Source organism: Pyrus communis, chromosome 16 (assembly GCF_963583255.1).
Source record: "Pyrus communis chromosome 16, drPyrComm1.1, whole genome shotgun sequence".
NCBI lineage: Eukaryota > Viridiplantae > Streptophyta > Magnoliopsida > Rosales > Rosaceae > Pyrus > Pyrus communis.
The window spans coordinates 958025-973947 of record NC_084818.1 but is presented as its reverse complement, the minus strand read 5'-3'; the positions used below and the strand labels follow the sequence as shown (position 1 = coordinate 973947).

The window sequence follows — 15923 nt, the reverse complement described above, 5'->3', positions numbered from 1 at the left end:
ATCCCCAAAAGTGATACACAGCTTAATTTGATTTGCAACACTTGAACATGCAACCATCAATGATTTAATGTAAGATCACGGCATAAGTACAGCACCGGACGCGTGATCATCGATCATCAACGCAAAACATAATACACACAGACGAAAAAAAAATTGCTTTCCCACGTCCCAGATTCGTGCAGGAAAATCGAAATGTTGAAGAGAACTAGACCTAAAGCGTTCTTAGAGATTACATTTACAGTGGATACATTCATATAAACCGATGTGTGCCTAAACTATGGAGCAAAAACTCCCTACCTTGCAGGACAATACATCCAGAAATGATCTGAATAGCAAAATATGCAGCGAGAGTGCGAGACCAGCTCAAAATTTTAGCATCGATTTTGCTCTTGCTCGTCTAAGGGCCGTCTTCTTGTGCTGATGAAAAAGGAGGGTTTATGAGTCAAATTACAGGAAGACCATCAGAAATGCAAGAAAGAACGTAGGCGGACATACAACATACACTTGGAGAGAAAGAGAGACTCACTGCTTAAAATAAAGCCCTGAAGCAAGCTCTGAGCTCTCTCAGCCTGCTCTGGAGTTCCTGAAATTCGAATGATCTTTTGTGTTTCCTCCGGTCTATCCTCTACCAGGGTCACACTGGCTCCCGATAACTGTTTAGGTTGAAATACAAGTCGCAAAATACAATCAATCATAGCTAAAGTCGGAAAACAAAGAAGGCAAACGACTAAAAGAGTTCATCAGGCTGACCTCGCTGATCTGAGCAAGCTTGTTTCTCGATTTCGTTATGAGCTTTGAAACTGCCTGCTCTGGTATCACAACTTCAAGTATACTCCTAGTGACAAGTGTCACAGGCATTCTAACAGAAAATATTGAGAAAGCGTCAATAAGATGAATAATTCAACATTGATTGGTAGCAAATCCAGACACACAAACACACACACAAGGAATAAAATGAGCCTATGATTAATAAGAGGCCTTAATAGTTAAACGGAGAAGAAAGTTGCTACCTATTCAAAGAACTCAGAACATCTTCACGCCGTTCACCTTCGTTTAGCTTCACAGTTTCACTGGCAATCCTTCCAGCATCCTACGCAAAGAAATGAAAGAAGGATATACTCAAGTAAAACCATGTAGTGATTACTGAAAGGAGAAAAGAAACTGTAAGATGGACAGTAAATGAGCATTCTTAAAGCAACCTTTGATAGCTGTGCTATTCCCCCGGTTTGCACATTCTGATACAATTTCATAGGAGGATCATTTCCAGTATGAGCTTCACGAATTGGAAATGTGTTATTCAAAGATGGCTCCGTTGCGAAAGCACTGCCCACAGGGCCTGGTGCAAAAGCCGGTGGTGTCGTATCCTTTCGAAACAACTCTCTATACAAGTAACTCCGTATTCTTGACGTCACCTCAACAAGGGCATCTCGAGCTGCTTTTATTTCCCCTACAATCTGTAGATGGCAAGTAGGAGCCATTCAGAATTGTCTAAAGCGTAATTCATCTTGTCCACCAAATTGTAGACGCCATATTCAAAGACACAGACATGGGATAGAAGCAAGCGTTCACAAGAAATTCTAGTCAAACAGCATAATTGGACGAACAGACCTTTATCTCTTCCAGTGGATTTTCCACATAGCACAGTCCAAGATCATCCTATATCTAAATATACAAGCCCCACTTAAAAATGAACCAACCATGTGATGTTTCAAAAGTTTAGTATCGTTTTTAGTTTTCAAGTCCACTAAGAAGGTATTCAGCCAAACGAACAAAAAAAGGTCAGCCAAGAAAGCCTCTCAAAGAACGAGAAGAAAGGCATGTAACCACAATTCTGGCATTTCCATGAAATTAGCAGGTAGAAATAGAATGACAAACCTGTATAAGCACATCGTCCCCTGATACACACGCGGGAAGATCATCTATGGGAAGAATTTGTATATCTGCACCCGTAAGTCGCCTCATTTCCAATAACAACCCATCTCTTCCCTCTAACCAGCCAATATCACTTGTTGGGACAAGTAACCTAGTAGTTATAATGTTCTCTTTGTCTGGACTAAGATCGACAATGCGAGTTTGAATATGCAACAAAGCTTCCTGAGCTGGAAACAGCTCGTCATCAGGACCCTATGCACACACATTAAATGGTCAAAACCTTTCCACAAAAAGATAGAACAAAGAAGCGGGCGGGGAAGGATAAGCATGTACAAAAGCTAATCATTGCGAGTAACATGTCCAGATTAGTTAGCAGTGCCACTCGCAATGAGGGTGTATCATCACTTCACACAAACAGAAGAAAATGCACCCATACAAGTTTACTATATATCGAGATAAACAACAGATAATTATGAAGTACCTCCTCGGAAGAAATTATGATTATCTGTTCATCTTCACCAACCACAGGGTTTGTAGCCTTGACATCTACACCAATTTCATTTTGAAGCAATTCCATAATTCCGGCAGAATCTCCAACTATAAGATCAACTTTGTCAACTGGACAGAGTATTCGAAACACAAGGTCTTCAGCAAAGGGCTGCACATTATCAGTCATATGAGCAGACCCAGGTTCAATTGGATAACCAGATGAACGGGGGGCAAAGTTGTTGTTTCTGATATTGGGGTTAGATAATCGCGGTACAAAGGGAGCCCCATCCATGGGTGCCTTCCGTCCTGCATTGTTCATATGAGGAATATAATCATCATCAGGAGGAAAGAACCGTTCAGGTGAATGCACTCGCCCCTGGAAATGACTGCGATCCCGATGCTGACTCTCCCTCAAGCGTGATGAAATAATTGCCACAGCATTCTTCACATTATTCGGATCCCCTACTACCTGCAGCAGAAATGCAACACATGCTTAGTGGTATCTTAAAAGCGTAGCGTAAGCCATTCAAGCCAATCAATGGTTTACATAAAACAAACTTCAATGTAACTAAATATCGAAAGAGATGTTTAAATCCGCTTAACACTCTCCTGTCCAACAAGATGCAACTAAAATCTACAAATTTCTTCACAAAAAAACTACCAATTAGAACTACAAACACCTCAGCAAATTCCGCGGACACGAAAACACTCCTTCAATCAGCCTAATTCACTCGCAGTACGGGTCATTTACTAAATCATCGAGCTTCCAACAATCGGTTTTATGTCCGGTCTGATGGTTTTCGCAGTTTTTACTAAGCTTAACCGGAAACAAAAGTTTCCAAACATGGCACCTATTACTAAAAATGGAATGCAGCTGAAAAGTTCATCAATATGTGACATGCAACACATGAATCAGAATGCAGGTAAATCTGTAAGTTCCGAAACCTGAACAATCTCCTCCGACATCGAAACACAGCGGGGCAGATTTTGATCCCTAGGCAACACCCTAATCTGGGTCTTTGTCTCCATCCTCATTTGCTCAATTATCTTCCCACCCTTCCCAAGCAAACACCCCACATGCATTCTCGACACGACCAGCCGCGTCGCCACTCGATTCCCGCCGCCGCCGCCACCTCCTCTAACCCCGCCACCATACTCATCCTCCTCCTCACCGCCAAACCCTGCACCATCACTCTCCAGAATCCTCTCATGGACCAAAAATAGCGCCTCCTGGGCCGGCGAGAACGACGGCATTCGCCCCTCCGGGTCCCGCCGCCGCGTATCGGAAATCTCAATAATCCGCTCCTCGTCTCCGGGAATCAGTTCATGCACGTTGATCCATGCGCCGGTGTGCTGCCGGATCGACTTAATGATGCTACCGGACTTCCCAATCACCCCTCCAGCCTTCATATCGTGACAGAGAATACGGTACGTCGTAGTTACCGTAACCGACGGGTCCTGCTGAGGCGGCTTATTGGGTCTTCCACCACCACCGCCGCCGCCGCCGCCACTTCCGCGGTGGCGGTGGTTGTTGTTCGCATAGTGGTGGTTGTACCGAGGCCTCGTCCTACCCACAGTCTCCGTATCGTAGTCCTGTTCATAGTAGTACCGCTTAGATCTAGACCTGTCCATCTCCCAAAACCACCTCTCTCAAAAACCTAGGATTCTTAACTTCCCGGGAAAGCACACAACTTTCCGGGAAAAGTACACAACTTTCCGGGAATCGGAGGTCTAGGGGTTCAGATTGTCTTGGTCCAGGAGTCAAAGAAGCAAAGGGTAAGGGTTACTTCTGAGTTCTGAGCTCGGTCATTTTCCTAGTGTCCTTTGTCCTCCTCTGTTTTTTCTGTTTTCCATTTTCTTTCTTTCCTGTTTGGTTCGTCGGAAAGCGTGAGAAAATTGTTCAAGTTTGAAAACCCTAGAAGATTTGCAGAATCTATAGAGAGAGGGAGGAGAGAGATAAAGAGAGGAGTCCAATTTGCAGAGTCAGTGGAGGCGAGCTGCCAGATTTACCAGTTCAGTCTGGTTTACTTTACTTTCCCCAACACCCAACTGTGAGGTAATAATAAATAATTACTTTTGTTAATAATTGTTTATTTTTATAGTCCCTTTCAAATTTTTCATTATAAACACAGGCGATAATATCATGTATTTTTATGTAAGTGATAAAAAAAATTTATTATTTAAGTTATTAACTTTTAACATATAAATTTTACCATTTGTATGTGATACATGATGTACTATTTCGTGTGTCGGTCACACGTTAAAAAATCCCTCCTCTTTCACATGAAGATGACGGTTTAACGCGGCTTAGGCATTAATTTGGGATAACGTACTACAAAAGTTGTGAGGTAATGGAGAGTACGCGGTCTGCATAGTACACATTGTCGGCTATGTACCCTAATTTAGGGAAATATAAATGGGACTCATCGAGCGTAATAAGACAAACACATTATCTTAATAATTAAGAGATATTTTAAGTTTATAAGAACAGAATTCGAACTCGATTCAGACTCGTAAGCAAGTGAAAAAACCAAAGGTGGAGCTTGGAAAGTTTACAGGGAGAGCTAATTTTCTTTTTATGTTCGAGGAAGGTTGCTATTACCAAAAAAGGTTCGGGCTAGTTATGAATTGGACGACTTCCGCTTATGAAACTACATGATGTTCTTTTGTAAATTCCAAAATTTGCCCTAGGCTACAGCCATATCAGCCTTAAGAAACAGACACACCGTCTTGATCAGTTCATCTAATTATTATGTGTCATATAATGAAATATAATCTTCTCCGACTTCTATCTGAATCCTTCAATCGTGTTCGTTCAACTGAAAATCAAACAACTAGGAATTAGTTCCCTGCTCACCTTCACGTTCTCCTATTCATCGTCTTCCATCTTCACCTTCTCCTACTCATCTTCTTTCATGTGTTACTTTCTTTTGTTCACCTTCTTCCCTCTCCTCCATCTCTTACTCTCTTTAGCTCTCTAATTGAAGGATCTGAAGTATCCATATGGAAGGGATTTGAAGAGAATCCCAATCCTCATATAGTACATGTAGTCCAAGGACAAACTTGAAAAGATATTTTTTATATATAAATTTGTCTTTGCTTTTGCTAAAATGATTCTAAACACCTTGCTTGAAACTTTTGCATTAGATTTACAACTTGATTTCTCTTTAATGGCAAAGTGAGTTCAAACCATATCACAGGCATCTTGTTGCAGTTGTATCCAGATATCAATCAAAGCTAATTGCAAATGTTTAGGAAATGTTCATTGAACCGAATTTATCACAACAAGAGAGATTTTGACCGTCCTTATATGTTAAATAAAATTTTTAAATTTCATTTCTATAGTTGATGTGGCAAAAATTTTTTTTGTAAACTATCATATTTTAACTGAGATGTCATAGTCAAATGCTTTTTAGTTATTTATAATATAAAGTGGCTCAGAATTTAATAATAAATTAAACAATAAATGAAGAAATATGTGAGCCCATCATCAAAACAAAACAAAACAAAAACAAAGTGAAAATTTTGACATTGCCTTCAAATTTGACAGCAAAGTGGAGAATGCCAGTATGTATAAGATTTTGCCGTCTCTTTTGGAATAAAAAAAACGCCTTCTATTTTTTGTCAAAACAGTTTATGTAGGATTTTTTTACATCTCCTATGGATCTTATTTTGATTTGTTTTTGTTAGAGTGTTTCTATTAACACCTCCACAATCTTAGAAACACAATCCACCTTTAGAATTATTCTTTAAAATTTTAATTTTTGCTCTTTTTAAGTAGTTAAGAAATGAAAAACTCACAAACACTCTCTCCCAGCCGCTCTCACCCTTGGCACTTTCCGTGTCGATATCGTCGGCCCGTGACAGCCATCCCTTTTCTCGCTGTTGTCCCTCTCTCTAGACTTCTTACTTTCGCCAATGTCCTGCAAGACATGGAATACCAAAAATTTGCACATAACCACCCCTTTCCTTGTCGATATAGTCGGCCCGTAATCAATAATGCCTACTTTGACGAGTCAAATCCAACAAAACTCTCTACTTTGTAAGGATCGGAAGAACGTTTATCGCACGTAATCTTACTTCTATTTTGCAAAGAGATTATTTCCAGACTCAAACCTGCAACATTTCAATCACCAAAAGACAACTTTTCCTTTACAACAAAGTTTGCCCTTGCATTTTCCAAATTTGTGAGGGCATCAAAGGAATACCAACTTCGATGATCGTGAAAAATTTGGAAAAATACAACTTTCAAAGAAGCAATCCTTCCGTAGTCAACTAGGAATTGACTATTTATTAGAATAATAGCTAGGATAATTGTAAGTCGCCATATGTTTGTGTATATTCAACACTATTTTCTTGCATACTTGAGATCATTTGTTAATGGAGGTGCCATGATGGGTGGATGCCGAGAAGGAATAAGGCGATGATGGTGGTGCTGGTTTCCAAGAAAAACATGAGAGAAAATACTCCTTGTAAGTACTACTTTCAAATAGCAACCAATATTTTCAAGAAAAAATAGTACTAAATTTAAAGGAAGTTTTAACAAAACACTTTTGGTACTATTTATTTTTAACAAAAATGATATTTTTACTCTACAAAGTCACTCATGATACTATTTACTTACAACACTTTTTTATCCTTTTGATTAAAACTCAAAATTTTCAAGTTATTTTCATTAGTTTTCTTAACTTTTTTCAAAGGGTTTCAATACTTTATTTTTTATTTTTGGAAAATTAAGCTGTTGGCACCAATGTCTGCGATTTTTCCTTGTAATACCAATGAGCGTTCTTATTATTGATATAGTCACCATAAAGCAATTCAACATAGTAATAATGGCACATTTACGTAAAGGTAATAGGAATCAAAGAGCGGAATTGAATTTCGATTATGAGATACTCCAGTGTTTACTGAATATTGAGAATCATAAAGTTGATGGGATCCACTGGAATTTTGAAATCCAACTTCAAAATTAGAGGAATAAAGTTGGATTTCAAAAATTCTGTTGCCATCTAAAATCATTTGTTCGATTTTAACTTATGAGAAGATATTATCTATATAATCTCACTTTTTGGTTTGTTTGATGTTACTTATGAGAAGATATTTTTCTGTATAATCTTACTTTTTCACATATCATACGTTATTAGCACAACAAATTAAAAGTAAAGTGGTTAACCAGTTAGGCGATCACTTAGCAGCTTATCTCATGCATGAATAATCAAATATCATTCTCATTCATGAATTTTTTTCATTTCAAGTAACTCAACATGTCTAGTGGCAGAGATAAAATTTTAGCTCACGAGGGACCTAAAGTCTCACTTGAAATCACTCTCTTGATATAAGAAAAATAAGGAATGTCATTTGAGTTTGGGGCCTAAATTCTCACCCTTAAAATAACGCTCTCTTAAGTTACCAACCACCGTCATTTGGTTTTGGTGTAAGGTTATTTTTGTCTTTTTATCAACTCAACCCCCACGTCCATTATCATGACTCATTATCAAAATAAAAGTCCTTTCTAGATGCGAGCGGAAGAACCAAGGAAGGAAAAATGAGGGGAATAAAAAAAAAGAAAAAAGCAAAAGAAAAAGTAATAATTTTTTTAAAGTGAAAAAACAAAAAAGTAAGAGTATTAGAGGACTTCAAAGAATAAAAACAGAAAAAAACAAAAAAACAAAAACAAACGCAAAAGAAAAAGTAGTACTTTTATAAGACTTCATGGAATAAAATAAAAGGATAATAAAAAATAAAAATTAATTCTCGCTTACTTCTTCTCTTTTTTTTTATCACCTGAGTCCCTCAAAACAAAATCGACAGTAACATCAATTAACTGTATAAGAGTTAGTATCCTTAAATCGAACCTGAAAGAAATAAGAAAACAATTCTAGGTTTTTTATGTATAAAAAAATACCAGGCATGCTGGAATCATTCTGGTCCTTCCATGGTTCCGTCCTCAACATGTCATTCGTGGTTTGCTTACGTGGACGATAGTATCAAATGCGATGGCATACATGTAAATTCAGATTAGTGTGAGGACATTTTTGCCGCGAACAGCTAAAGCATAAACCTAAAGAAGGTGGAAGGCGGAGGAGGGGATAACGCAACGGCCAACGCACAGCGATGGCTTTCTCGACACTCCCCGTCTTCACTCTCTCACCTCCTTCCCATGTAATACTCTCTCTCTCTCTCTCTCTCTCTCTCTCTCTAAAATAATTTGGATAAAAATAAAATCCAGTATCCGCGAAATTCAAATTCTTAATTTCTTACTATTTTTTAAGTTGATTCTTATTTTTTTCACTGCAGAGGATGCAGCTGAGAGTGGAAAGTTCGACGCTTTGGAGCTGTTCCATGAGGCCGAAGGTTAGAAATCGTTACCTTTTCTTACTGAATTTTGTTGGGTTTCTTCTCAATTTTGTTTTCTGTGAAATTATTATTAATTTTTTAAAATTTTGGCGCAAAACCGATCGTAGTGGCGTTGTATGATTTATGCAGCCGATTTTGCGTAGTGAGATAAAGTTTTGTTGTTGTTGCTTTGACGTGAAACACTTTGCAGGTGATTTCCCGGATGCAGAAAGATGACAGAGGTCGCAGAGTGTGGCGGCGAAGAAAACTGGTACAAAAGAGAAAACCCAATTAAATTTTCCTTAATTTTCCTTGTTAATGCTTTTAAATAGTATAGAAATTGTTGATTTTGATGGTTGGGAATTGTATTTCATTGAGCACTAAAAGAAATGGTGGACAAAAGAAAGAAGAAGATTGTGGGACTCGTTGATATCGAGGATTGGAATTTGGGTCGGATAGTTACTAGATTCGATATATGTTGAATGAAGAATTGGATGTCAACTTTCAAATTTTGTTGCGTACGTTTTCTTCGTGACCGATCAATCTTCTAGCTTCGACGTAAGACAAAATTGGGAAGTTGACATTGATTTATTGCTTAAGCATACGTTGAATGTAGTGAGTTATCCAATCCAATCTTATACACCGAACGAGGCCCCATTAATGGTTTTTAAAACTTTTGGCAAGCTTTAAGCAATCCAATTTTGGAGGTAGAACTAATTCACGGCGAAGAATAACTATAAGTTCCGGTGTTATTACGAGGAGCAGGAATTTAGAGTTTTCACGTGTCTAAATTTAAATGTTCATGTAAGTGAATGCTTATCAAAAGGATATATGGCTTGAAATTTAGTATAAACTCATGTTCATGGTTCTGTAATTTGGTTTCGGCATGTATTTAATCCGATAATAAAATGTGTGACGATTCTGTGATATTGTAGAAACAACCCATTACTCATTATCTATTGACAATTTGAGCTAGCTCCCATGGCGAGTTCTAGTGTATGGAAATGGATCTGGTTGTTTATCTGCAATTTGGCATTTTCCAGCTGATTTTCTATGAGTCGTGTAACAAGATCCATCGTAGGCATGCAGTCTTTATGTTGCTTTCGATCCTTATCATTATCCTTTTTGTTGGTGTTGATCAGTGACGTGAAAGTGTTTGCAAATTTTTCCTTCTTTAGACAAAGAAAGATGACATGCTGGGATACAAGATGGAGAGAGTACCATTCCTCGAGGAGCAGGTTCGGAAGGTAAAAGACGGAGGACAGCTCTTGGGAATGGACATCGAGAGACTACTGCTATCGGAAGATAACCGGTTTGATTTTGTCAATGACGTAGCGGCCGAGGCTATTGAGTATGTGGAGAACAACAGAGACGAATATGGGGGCAAGAAGAAAGCCATCCTTCAAGTGATAAGCAACCGAGTGAACGATGCTGGGTTTTTTAGACCAGAGGCATATGAAGAATCCGACCCCTTCAAGCCAGGGCCTTCTTATTTGAAAGAAGAATTTACTTAAAAATGGATTAGTGGATTAGATACACCATTAGTTCATGTTTTATTGTAATCTGGAGGCTATTATCTATAATTAAGTTTTTGTTTCATAATCTATCTCTAAATCATTTTTGCTTCTCCTCCCTGCTATCTAGAAAAATTCTATTGACAGCACACTACGGTTTTTCTAGGGTACAAACATGTATCAAGTACGAACGCCTACAAATGACCCACTTGATGTGTACGTACGATTTTTTTAGGGAGGAGTATTCGATTCAACCAAGTCAACATTTTAAACGGTTACGATTAAATCACGTCAGCATCTCCCTCTCCTTCCCTTCCTCCTATTTAGGGTGCGAACATGCATCAAGTACGAATGCCTACAAATGACCCGATGGATGTGTGTAATAGACCAATCAAGATGGAGTAAGAGCCAGATATAGGCCAATTGTCAATGTGTTGCTCACTAGATCATGATGACCTAACGAGTGCGCTCTTTCGATGGTGTTTGTATTGAATACTTGATGCTTAAAGGTGTTCTTATTGGGTATGTGATGTTTAAAGGTTTATTGAGTAATATTTACAAAATCTAAAAAAGAGAATAACTTAGATGAATCGGGTATACATGACAGATCGTCCCTTGAAGTAGCTCTTCAAAAAAAGGTTCTTTCATGTCACTAAACTATCATGTGGCTATCGTCTATTGGACAGATAGTGGACTTTCCAAACACATAACAAGAGTTTATATTGAGGCTAAAACTTAGCTCTTAGAGCAGCTCTCTACCTATTGATAGTATTGAATCTTGGTCAGCATCTTTAGGACCCCACCTTAAAGTGGGCCACATATGACGTGGCCTGTGGTGAAAGGTCAAAGTGTCAAATGGTAATGTAAAGGGGTCCCACGTTCCTACCCAATCTGTTAATCCAGTTAGAGGTGCAGCTTCATTCTCTCTTATCCTTCACAACAACAATTCACCTCCACAACCACCACCACCACCATTCGTCCTAATTCTGAACTTGAACTCGTCCCAACTCACCGATTTAACTCAGTACCAGTAGTACTACTACTACTGGTGATAAAATGGCTTTGATAAGCCCACAGCTGCATAGGTTCCTCCTAACCAAATACCACGGCGGCTCATTCAAGAGCGCCGCCGAAAAAAGCAGCTTTAACATAAAAGCTAGAAGCAGAAGCTGCTCCGCCATTGCAATAGACGCGCCGGGTTCTGCCCTGACCGACGTGGGGGGAATCCGATGGGGTTTGACAAGTCTGCAGGGTGCCCGGGAGGAGATGGAAGACGCTGTCGTTGTCCGGTCTGATGGCCTTGACGGGTTCTCATTTGCCGCCGTTTTTGACGGCCATGCAGGGTTCAACTCGGTCAAGTTCCTCAGGTTTGACATCACTATTTCCAATTCGTTAAAATTTTAATGGTTGGAGTATGAACATACTAAAATTATACTAAAAAACCTAGCTGAGCCGATGTCTTTGATTTTGCTTCACTTTATTGAGATTAAAAGAGCGAGAGATAAAATGTTTAGACTCGAAGATCATATGTGACATGATATACTAGTCTAAGAAAATTACATACTCGCGCATTTGGCGTTTTGCTAGGTATTGCCAATTTTTGTAGTGACGGATTAAAACTGTTTTTTGTAACAGGGAAGAGCTCTACAAGGAGTGTTGTGCGGCTTTGCAGGGCGGGCTGCTACTGCGTGGAAACGACTTCAAGGCCATTAGAGAAGCATTGCAGGAGGCGTTTGAAAAAGTTGACTCCAAATTGTTAAACTGGTAAGTTCGTTTGGACTGTTTGGTCGGAAGAACTTTTGCTTGTAAGCACTTATGTTAGACGTTTTTATTATAAATATGTAGAACTTTTGAGAGAAGCGCTTTTGGTTATCAGAAAACACTTATAGTCATTCCAAAAGTCGTAGCAAAGAAGCTCGTAAATTCATTTTGGTTTACTTTGCATCAAATGTGTAAACCATGTAGCCTCAAATATGTTTTGTATACACGTATATAATTGGGTTGAAGGTTTAGATGGTGTTTGATTTTGTAAAGGCTCGAAAGCAATGGGGAGGAAGATGAATCTGGTTCGACAGCTACCCTGATGTTCGTTGGAAACGATACACTGGTCATTTCACATGTTGGTGATTCTTGTGTGGTATGTACCTTGTTTCGGTACTTGTATTTCGTGCAGAACTTCATTAAAAGCCAGAAAATGATACGAGTGTAGGAATGTTAAGGTTGAGTGTCATAGGAAAACGATGAAACAATAAATTTAAGGATTGCAACTTGTATGTAATTTGCTGCATTTATCAGCTGACTGGCTGATGCAGGTTCAATCTTGTTCTGGAAAGGCGGAGGTGCTTACGCATCCTCATAGACCGTACGGGAGCAACAAGGCCTCTCTTCAAGAAATCAAAAGAATCAGAGAAGCAGGTGGATGGGTGTGTTTTTCTATTCTTTGTTTACGATTCTCAATTTTCTTCTGTATAATTTGAGAGCTTAGAAACTGCTTTTTAATGACATCGATAATTTATAAGTTGAATCTGTTATGACAACTTATGGCGTCTATAGATCAGCAACGGAAGAATTTGTGGTGACATTGCTGTCTCTCGTGCTTTTGGTGACATGCGGTTCAAGACAAAGAAAAACGAGTTCAGTCTTTTAATTTTCTGTTCATCCTTCTAAAAATACGATCAATTATTATCAGCTTTTTTTCGTTGATATGTAGATGATCGGAATATGCATATACTGATAGTTTTGTGCATTTGGTAATGTAAAGGATGGTGAAGAAAGGAGTTGAAGTAGGGAGATGGACAGAAAAATTTGCTTCTCGGTGGGTAATCCTTGTGTTCTTGACGACTAGTTTCATCGATTTGTTTGCTTCTTGTAGTTTAGGACGCTTTTGATCAGTTCATTGCTAGCCAGTACGAAGTAGAACACTTTCATAAGCATTTAGTTTCTGCACTACACTAAACTTTCAAAATAGAGAGTAGCGGAGTAAGTAGCGTAAATTAGATTGTTCTTTCTCTGTATTTTAGAATGTCATTGTGTCTGTCTAAGAATACTTTGATTCAAACCCCTTTTATGTTATGACAGAGTACAATTCAGTGGAGACCTTGTTACTGCATCTCCAGATGTTTTTCAAGTAACTTTCGGGACAGATTCAGAATTTGTCCTGTTAGCATCGGATGGCTTATGGGACTACATAAACAGGTCCGTTGGATTTAACACACTTGGTAGAAAAGCAGATAATTGTCATGTTTTCTCATCAATTTAATCGCTCATGTAAAATTTGGTCACTCGTTCAGCTCAGATGCGGTGACTTTTGTGAGGAATCAGCTTCGAGAACATGGAGATGTGCAGGTTTAACTGCTGCCTTCATTTGAATGCATCAATCTGCTTTAACATTGTAATTCAAATGGTGATCCAATGCTTAAATGTACCGCCTTTTATTCCGTCTGTTTTGCAGCTAGCTTGTGATGCGCTTGCTGAAGCTGCTCTGGTAACAAATTACATAGAATATATGTTTCACTCTACACATATTAGTCAGATTTTTTATTTGGGTTCTTATATTTTCATACATCGAACAGGATCAACGCTCGCAAGATAACATCAGCATTGTCATAGCAGATTTAGGGTATGTATCTATCTGCTCTGCAATCTTGATTTTCACCTTCCTCTTTAATTTTCAAGATTTTCTGATCTAGTTTTTTTGTTCATCTGCAGGCGGACAGACTGGCAAGGTTTGCCATTTCAACAACAAAATGTTGTATATGAATTCGGCCAAGCTTTTGCTACGGTTGGGATTGTGTCGCTCGGAATTTGGATCTCAACATCTTTGCTTTCAACATGAATCTCCGGATTCCCAAGAATGTATATAACGGAATCATGGAAATCATCAACATAGATTTTCACACGTTTCGTTTGTATAATCTTAACTGTACATGCCTCGCACCTTGATACTTTTGGATGCCTTGAAAATTCAAAATACATGTACAACGCGCGATTTAGTCACTATTATTTTAGCATCAAACTAAGGAATTGCCTTTGCCTTATGCGTTGCCATAGGGAAATTTCTTACGTTTTTAACCCTCGAGATGAATACAATGTTCTTGTTTTGTTGGTACGGGAATGCAATCAAAACTCCGTCATTTGGAAGCGAATCGACAGAATCGTGAGATTTGCAAGACCTGTGTAGAGTTTTTAATTATTCATTCATTATCAAAGCAATGGATAAGTACATATTTTACACTGCTCATACACATATGTAGCCACACACACTCACACACAAACAAGATTTATACAACAATATATATATATATCGATGAAGAAACTCGTTCGGATTGCTATATTAGGTTTGCTTATACGTGATCGAAACCTCGTAGGCGCCTTCTGGGGAGAAAACGCTAGTGTTATTAATTCATTATTTACTTGACTAATAATTAAGCCGAAATTAAGGCAGTCTCATGGGTTCCTGCCACTGCCGGGTTTCCTTCTAGGATCGTGTTTAGGGTTGGGTCCTGCATCGTCGTAGTCGTGCACTTCTGCATCGAGCCTCCAAAGCTTCCTCGAATATATTCGGACGCCATTCTTCGTAATCATAATAAAGAATTTGTTAGCAAGAGAAATTAAGAATGATCAGGAAAATTAATCTTAATCGTAACTAATGATGTATTTATGATAAAAAACCCTAGAAGAAACAGTAGATATTCTACCTTGTGAAGCAAGTGAATGGGATCAATGCCGTCCTTGAAGTCTTCATTAACAATGCCTACAAAGGGTACTTATGTCAGCTTATTAGGCTAACCTAAAACAGTTACATGCAAACAGAAATGGGATTCAAGGTAAAGCGGACGAGCCCTATATGCACTCAAGTTCACATCTCCCTTGATGCATTATATCATGCAGAAGAAGAGTATATGTGCTCACCTGAAGATAAGGGAAGTATGAGAAGTGCTGAGAGGAAAAGCACTTGCAGAAGAAGAAAGTCATTGATTCTAACAGCCATGGCTTAATTTCTTCTTCTTCCTTGTATGATGAATAGTTCAAATGGTGAAGAATCCTGGATGGTTCTTGCAAGGGGAGGTGGGGGAAGAGAGGGTGGGTTTTATGCTAACTGGGAGTCAGAGTTAGGGAGTGAGTGGAAGCATATGCACAATGTGTGTGTGTGTGTGTGTGTGTGTGAGAGAGAGAGAGAGAGAGAGAGAGAGATGTTGGTGTTTCAATTGTGTGCACTTCTCCACCGTCCAATAGCAACGGAATGATCAAATGTTGCCCACAACACTTAGAGTCAACTGCACTGTTTCCATTTCCTTTCTTCGGTGCCAAGTAAAAGAACAATATATATTGACGCATGTGGAAACAAAAGCAACAATATTCCTTGCATGGCTCAAATTCTAAGAGGACGATTCTCTCTTCTCTTATTTTTGTCTTCTTTAATTTTATTTTTTTTATTTGGACAGTTTAAAAGAAATTTGACGATTTGAAATTATGTCACATATTTTGTAAATCTTATTTTATTTATTTTATTGAATAAAAGTAATAAAATAAAATTCATTAAATATATAGCATAAGTCTAACATCATATTTCTTTTAAACAGTTCAAATTAAAAGGAGTGGGAGGTGAAGAGACAGAAAGGGGCGGAGAGATAATCCAAGTCCAAAATTCTAGTTATTTTCTGCCTACTTTTTTGGGGTTTTAACTTTTTGTCACTTTTTAATATGTTAATT

At 38.5% G+C, this 15923-nt stretch overlaps 3 protein-coding genes across 3 annotated transcripts; 2 read left to right on the top strand and 1 right to left on the bottom strand.

Annotated features, from left to right (window-relative positions):
• Window positions 1-26: 26 nt before the first annotated feature.
• LOC137720207 (RNA-binding KH domain-containing protein RCF3-like) lies at window positions 27-4380 on the bottom strand. Its single transcript, XM_068459245.1, has 8 exons — window positions 3307-4380; window positions 2354-2830; window positions 1876-2124; window positions 1200-1454; window positions 1011-1090; window positions 751-859; window positions 527-653; window positions 27-417 (listed from the first exon to the last, which is right to left on the bottom strand). Exons 1-8 carry the CDS (start codon window positions 3991-3993, stop codon window positions 398-400), a joined length of 2004 nt encoding a protein of 667 aa, XP_068315346.1. The 5' UTR covers window positions 3994-4380; the 3' UTR covers window positions 27-397.
• Window positions 4381-8385: 4005 nt separating this feature from the next.
• Window positions 8386-10305, top strand: LOC137720184 (protein PLASTID TRANSCRIPTIONALLY ACTIVE 7-like). Its single transcript, XM_068459201.1, has 4 exons — window positions 8386-8523; window positions 8659-8715; window positions 8909-8968; window positions 9876-10305. The coding sequence occupies exons 1-4, from the start codon at window positions 8476-8478 to the stop codon at window positions 10209-10211; spliced, it is 501 nt and encodes a 166-aa protein (XP_068315302.1). The 5' UTR covers window positions 8386-8475; the 3' UTR covers window positions 10212-10305.
• Window positions 10306-10982: 677 nt separating this feature from the next.
• On the top strand, window positions 10983-14207 carry LOC137720277 (protein phosphatase 2C 57-like). The gene is made up of 11 exons (XM_068459323.1): window positions 10983-11578; window positions 11847-11975; window positions 12246-12348; window positions 12524-12634; window positions 12765-12844; window positions 12973-13026; window positions 13290-13406; window positions 13502-13556; window positions 13663-13695; window positions 13784-13830; window positions 13920-14207. Exons 1-11 carry the CDS (start codon window positions 11268-11270, stop codon window positions 14044-14046), a joined length of 1167 nt encoding a protein of 388 aa, XP_068315424.1. The 5' UTR covers window positions 10983-11267; the 3' UTR covers window positions 14047-14207.
• Window positions 14208-15923: the final 1716 nt, after the last annotated feature.

Excerpts from the sequence above, each read along its gene's own strand:
- LOC137720207 (XM_068459245.1), bottom strand. The coding sequence starts at position 3,993 with ATGGACAGGTCTAGATCTAAGCGGTACTACTATGAACAGGACTACGAT. Across the intron at positions 1,091-1,199 it reads GAATAGCACAGCTATCAAAG|GATGCTGGAAGGATTGCCAG; the intron begins GTTGCTTTAAGA and ends TTCTTTGCGTAG. Across the intron at positions 654-750 it reads AGCTTGCTCAGATCAGCGAG|TTATCGGGAGCCAGTGTGAC; the intron begins GTCAGCCTGATG and ends CAACCTAAACAG.
- LOC137720184 (XM_068459201.1), top strand. The coding sequence starts at position 8,476 with ATGGCTTTCTCGACACTCCCCGTCTTCACTCTCTCACCTCCTTCCCAT. Across the intron at positions 8,524-8,658 it reads CTCTCTCACCTCCTTCCCAT|AGGATGCAGCTGAGAGTGGA; the intron begins GTAATACTCTCT and ends TTTTCACTGCAG. Across the intron at positions 8,969-9,875 it reads TGTGGCGGCGAAGAAAACTG|ACAAAGAAAGATGACATGCT; the intron begins GTACAAAAGAGA and ends TTCCTTCTTTAG.
- LOC137720277 (XM_068459323.1), top strand. The coding sequence starts at position 11,268 with ATGGCTTTGATAAGCCCACAGCTGCATAGGTTCCTCCTAACCAAATAC. Across the intron at positions 11,579-11,846 it reads AACTCGGTCAAGTTCCTCAG|GGAAGAGCTCTACAAGGAGT; the intron begins GTTTGACATCAC and ends TTTTTGTAACAG. Across the intron at positions 13,557-13,662 it reads GAGAACATGGAGATGTGCAG|CTAGCTTGTGATGCGCTTGC; the intron begins GTTTAACTGCTG and ends TCTGTTTTGCAG.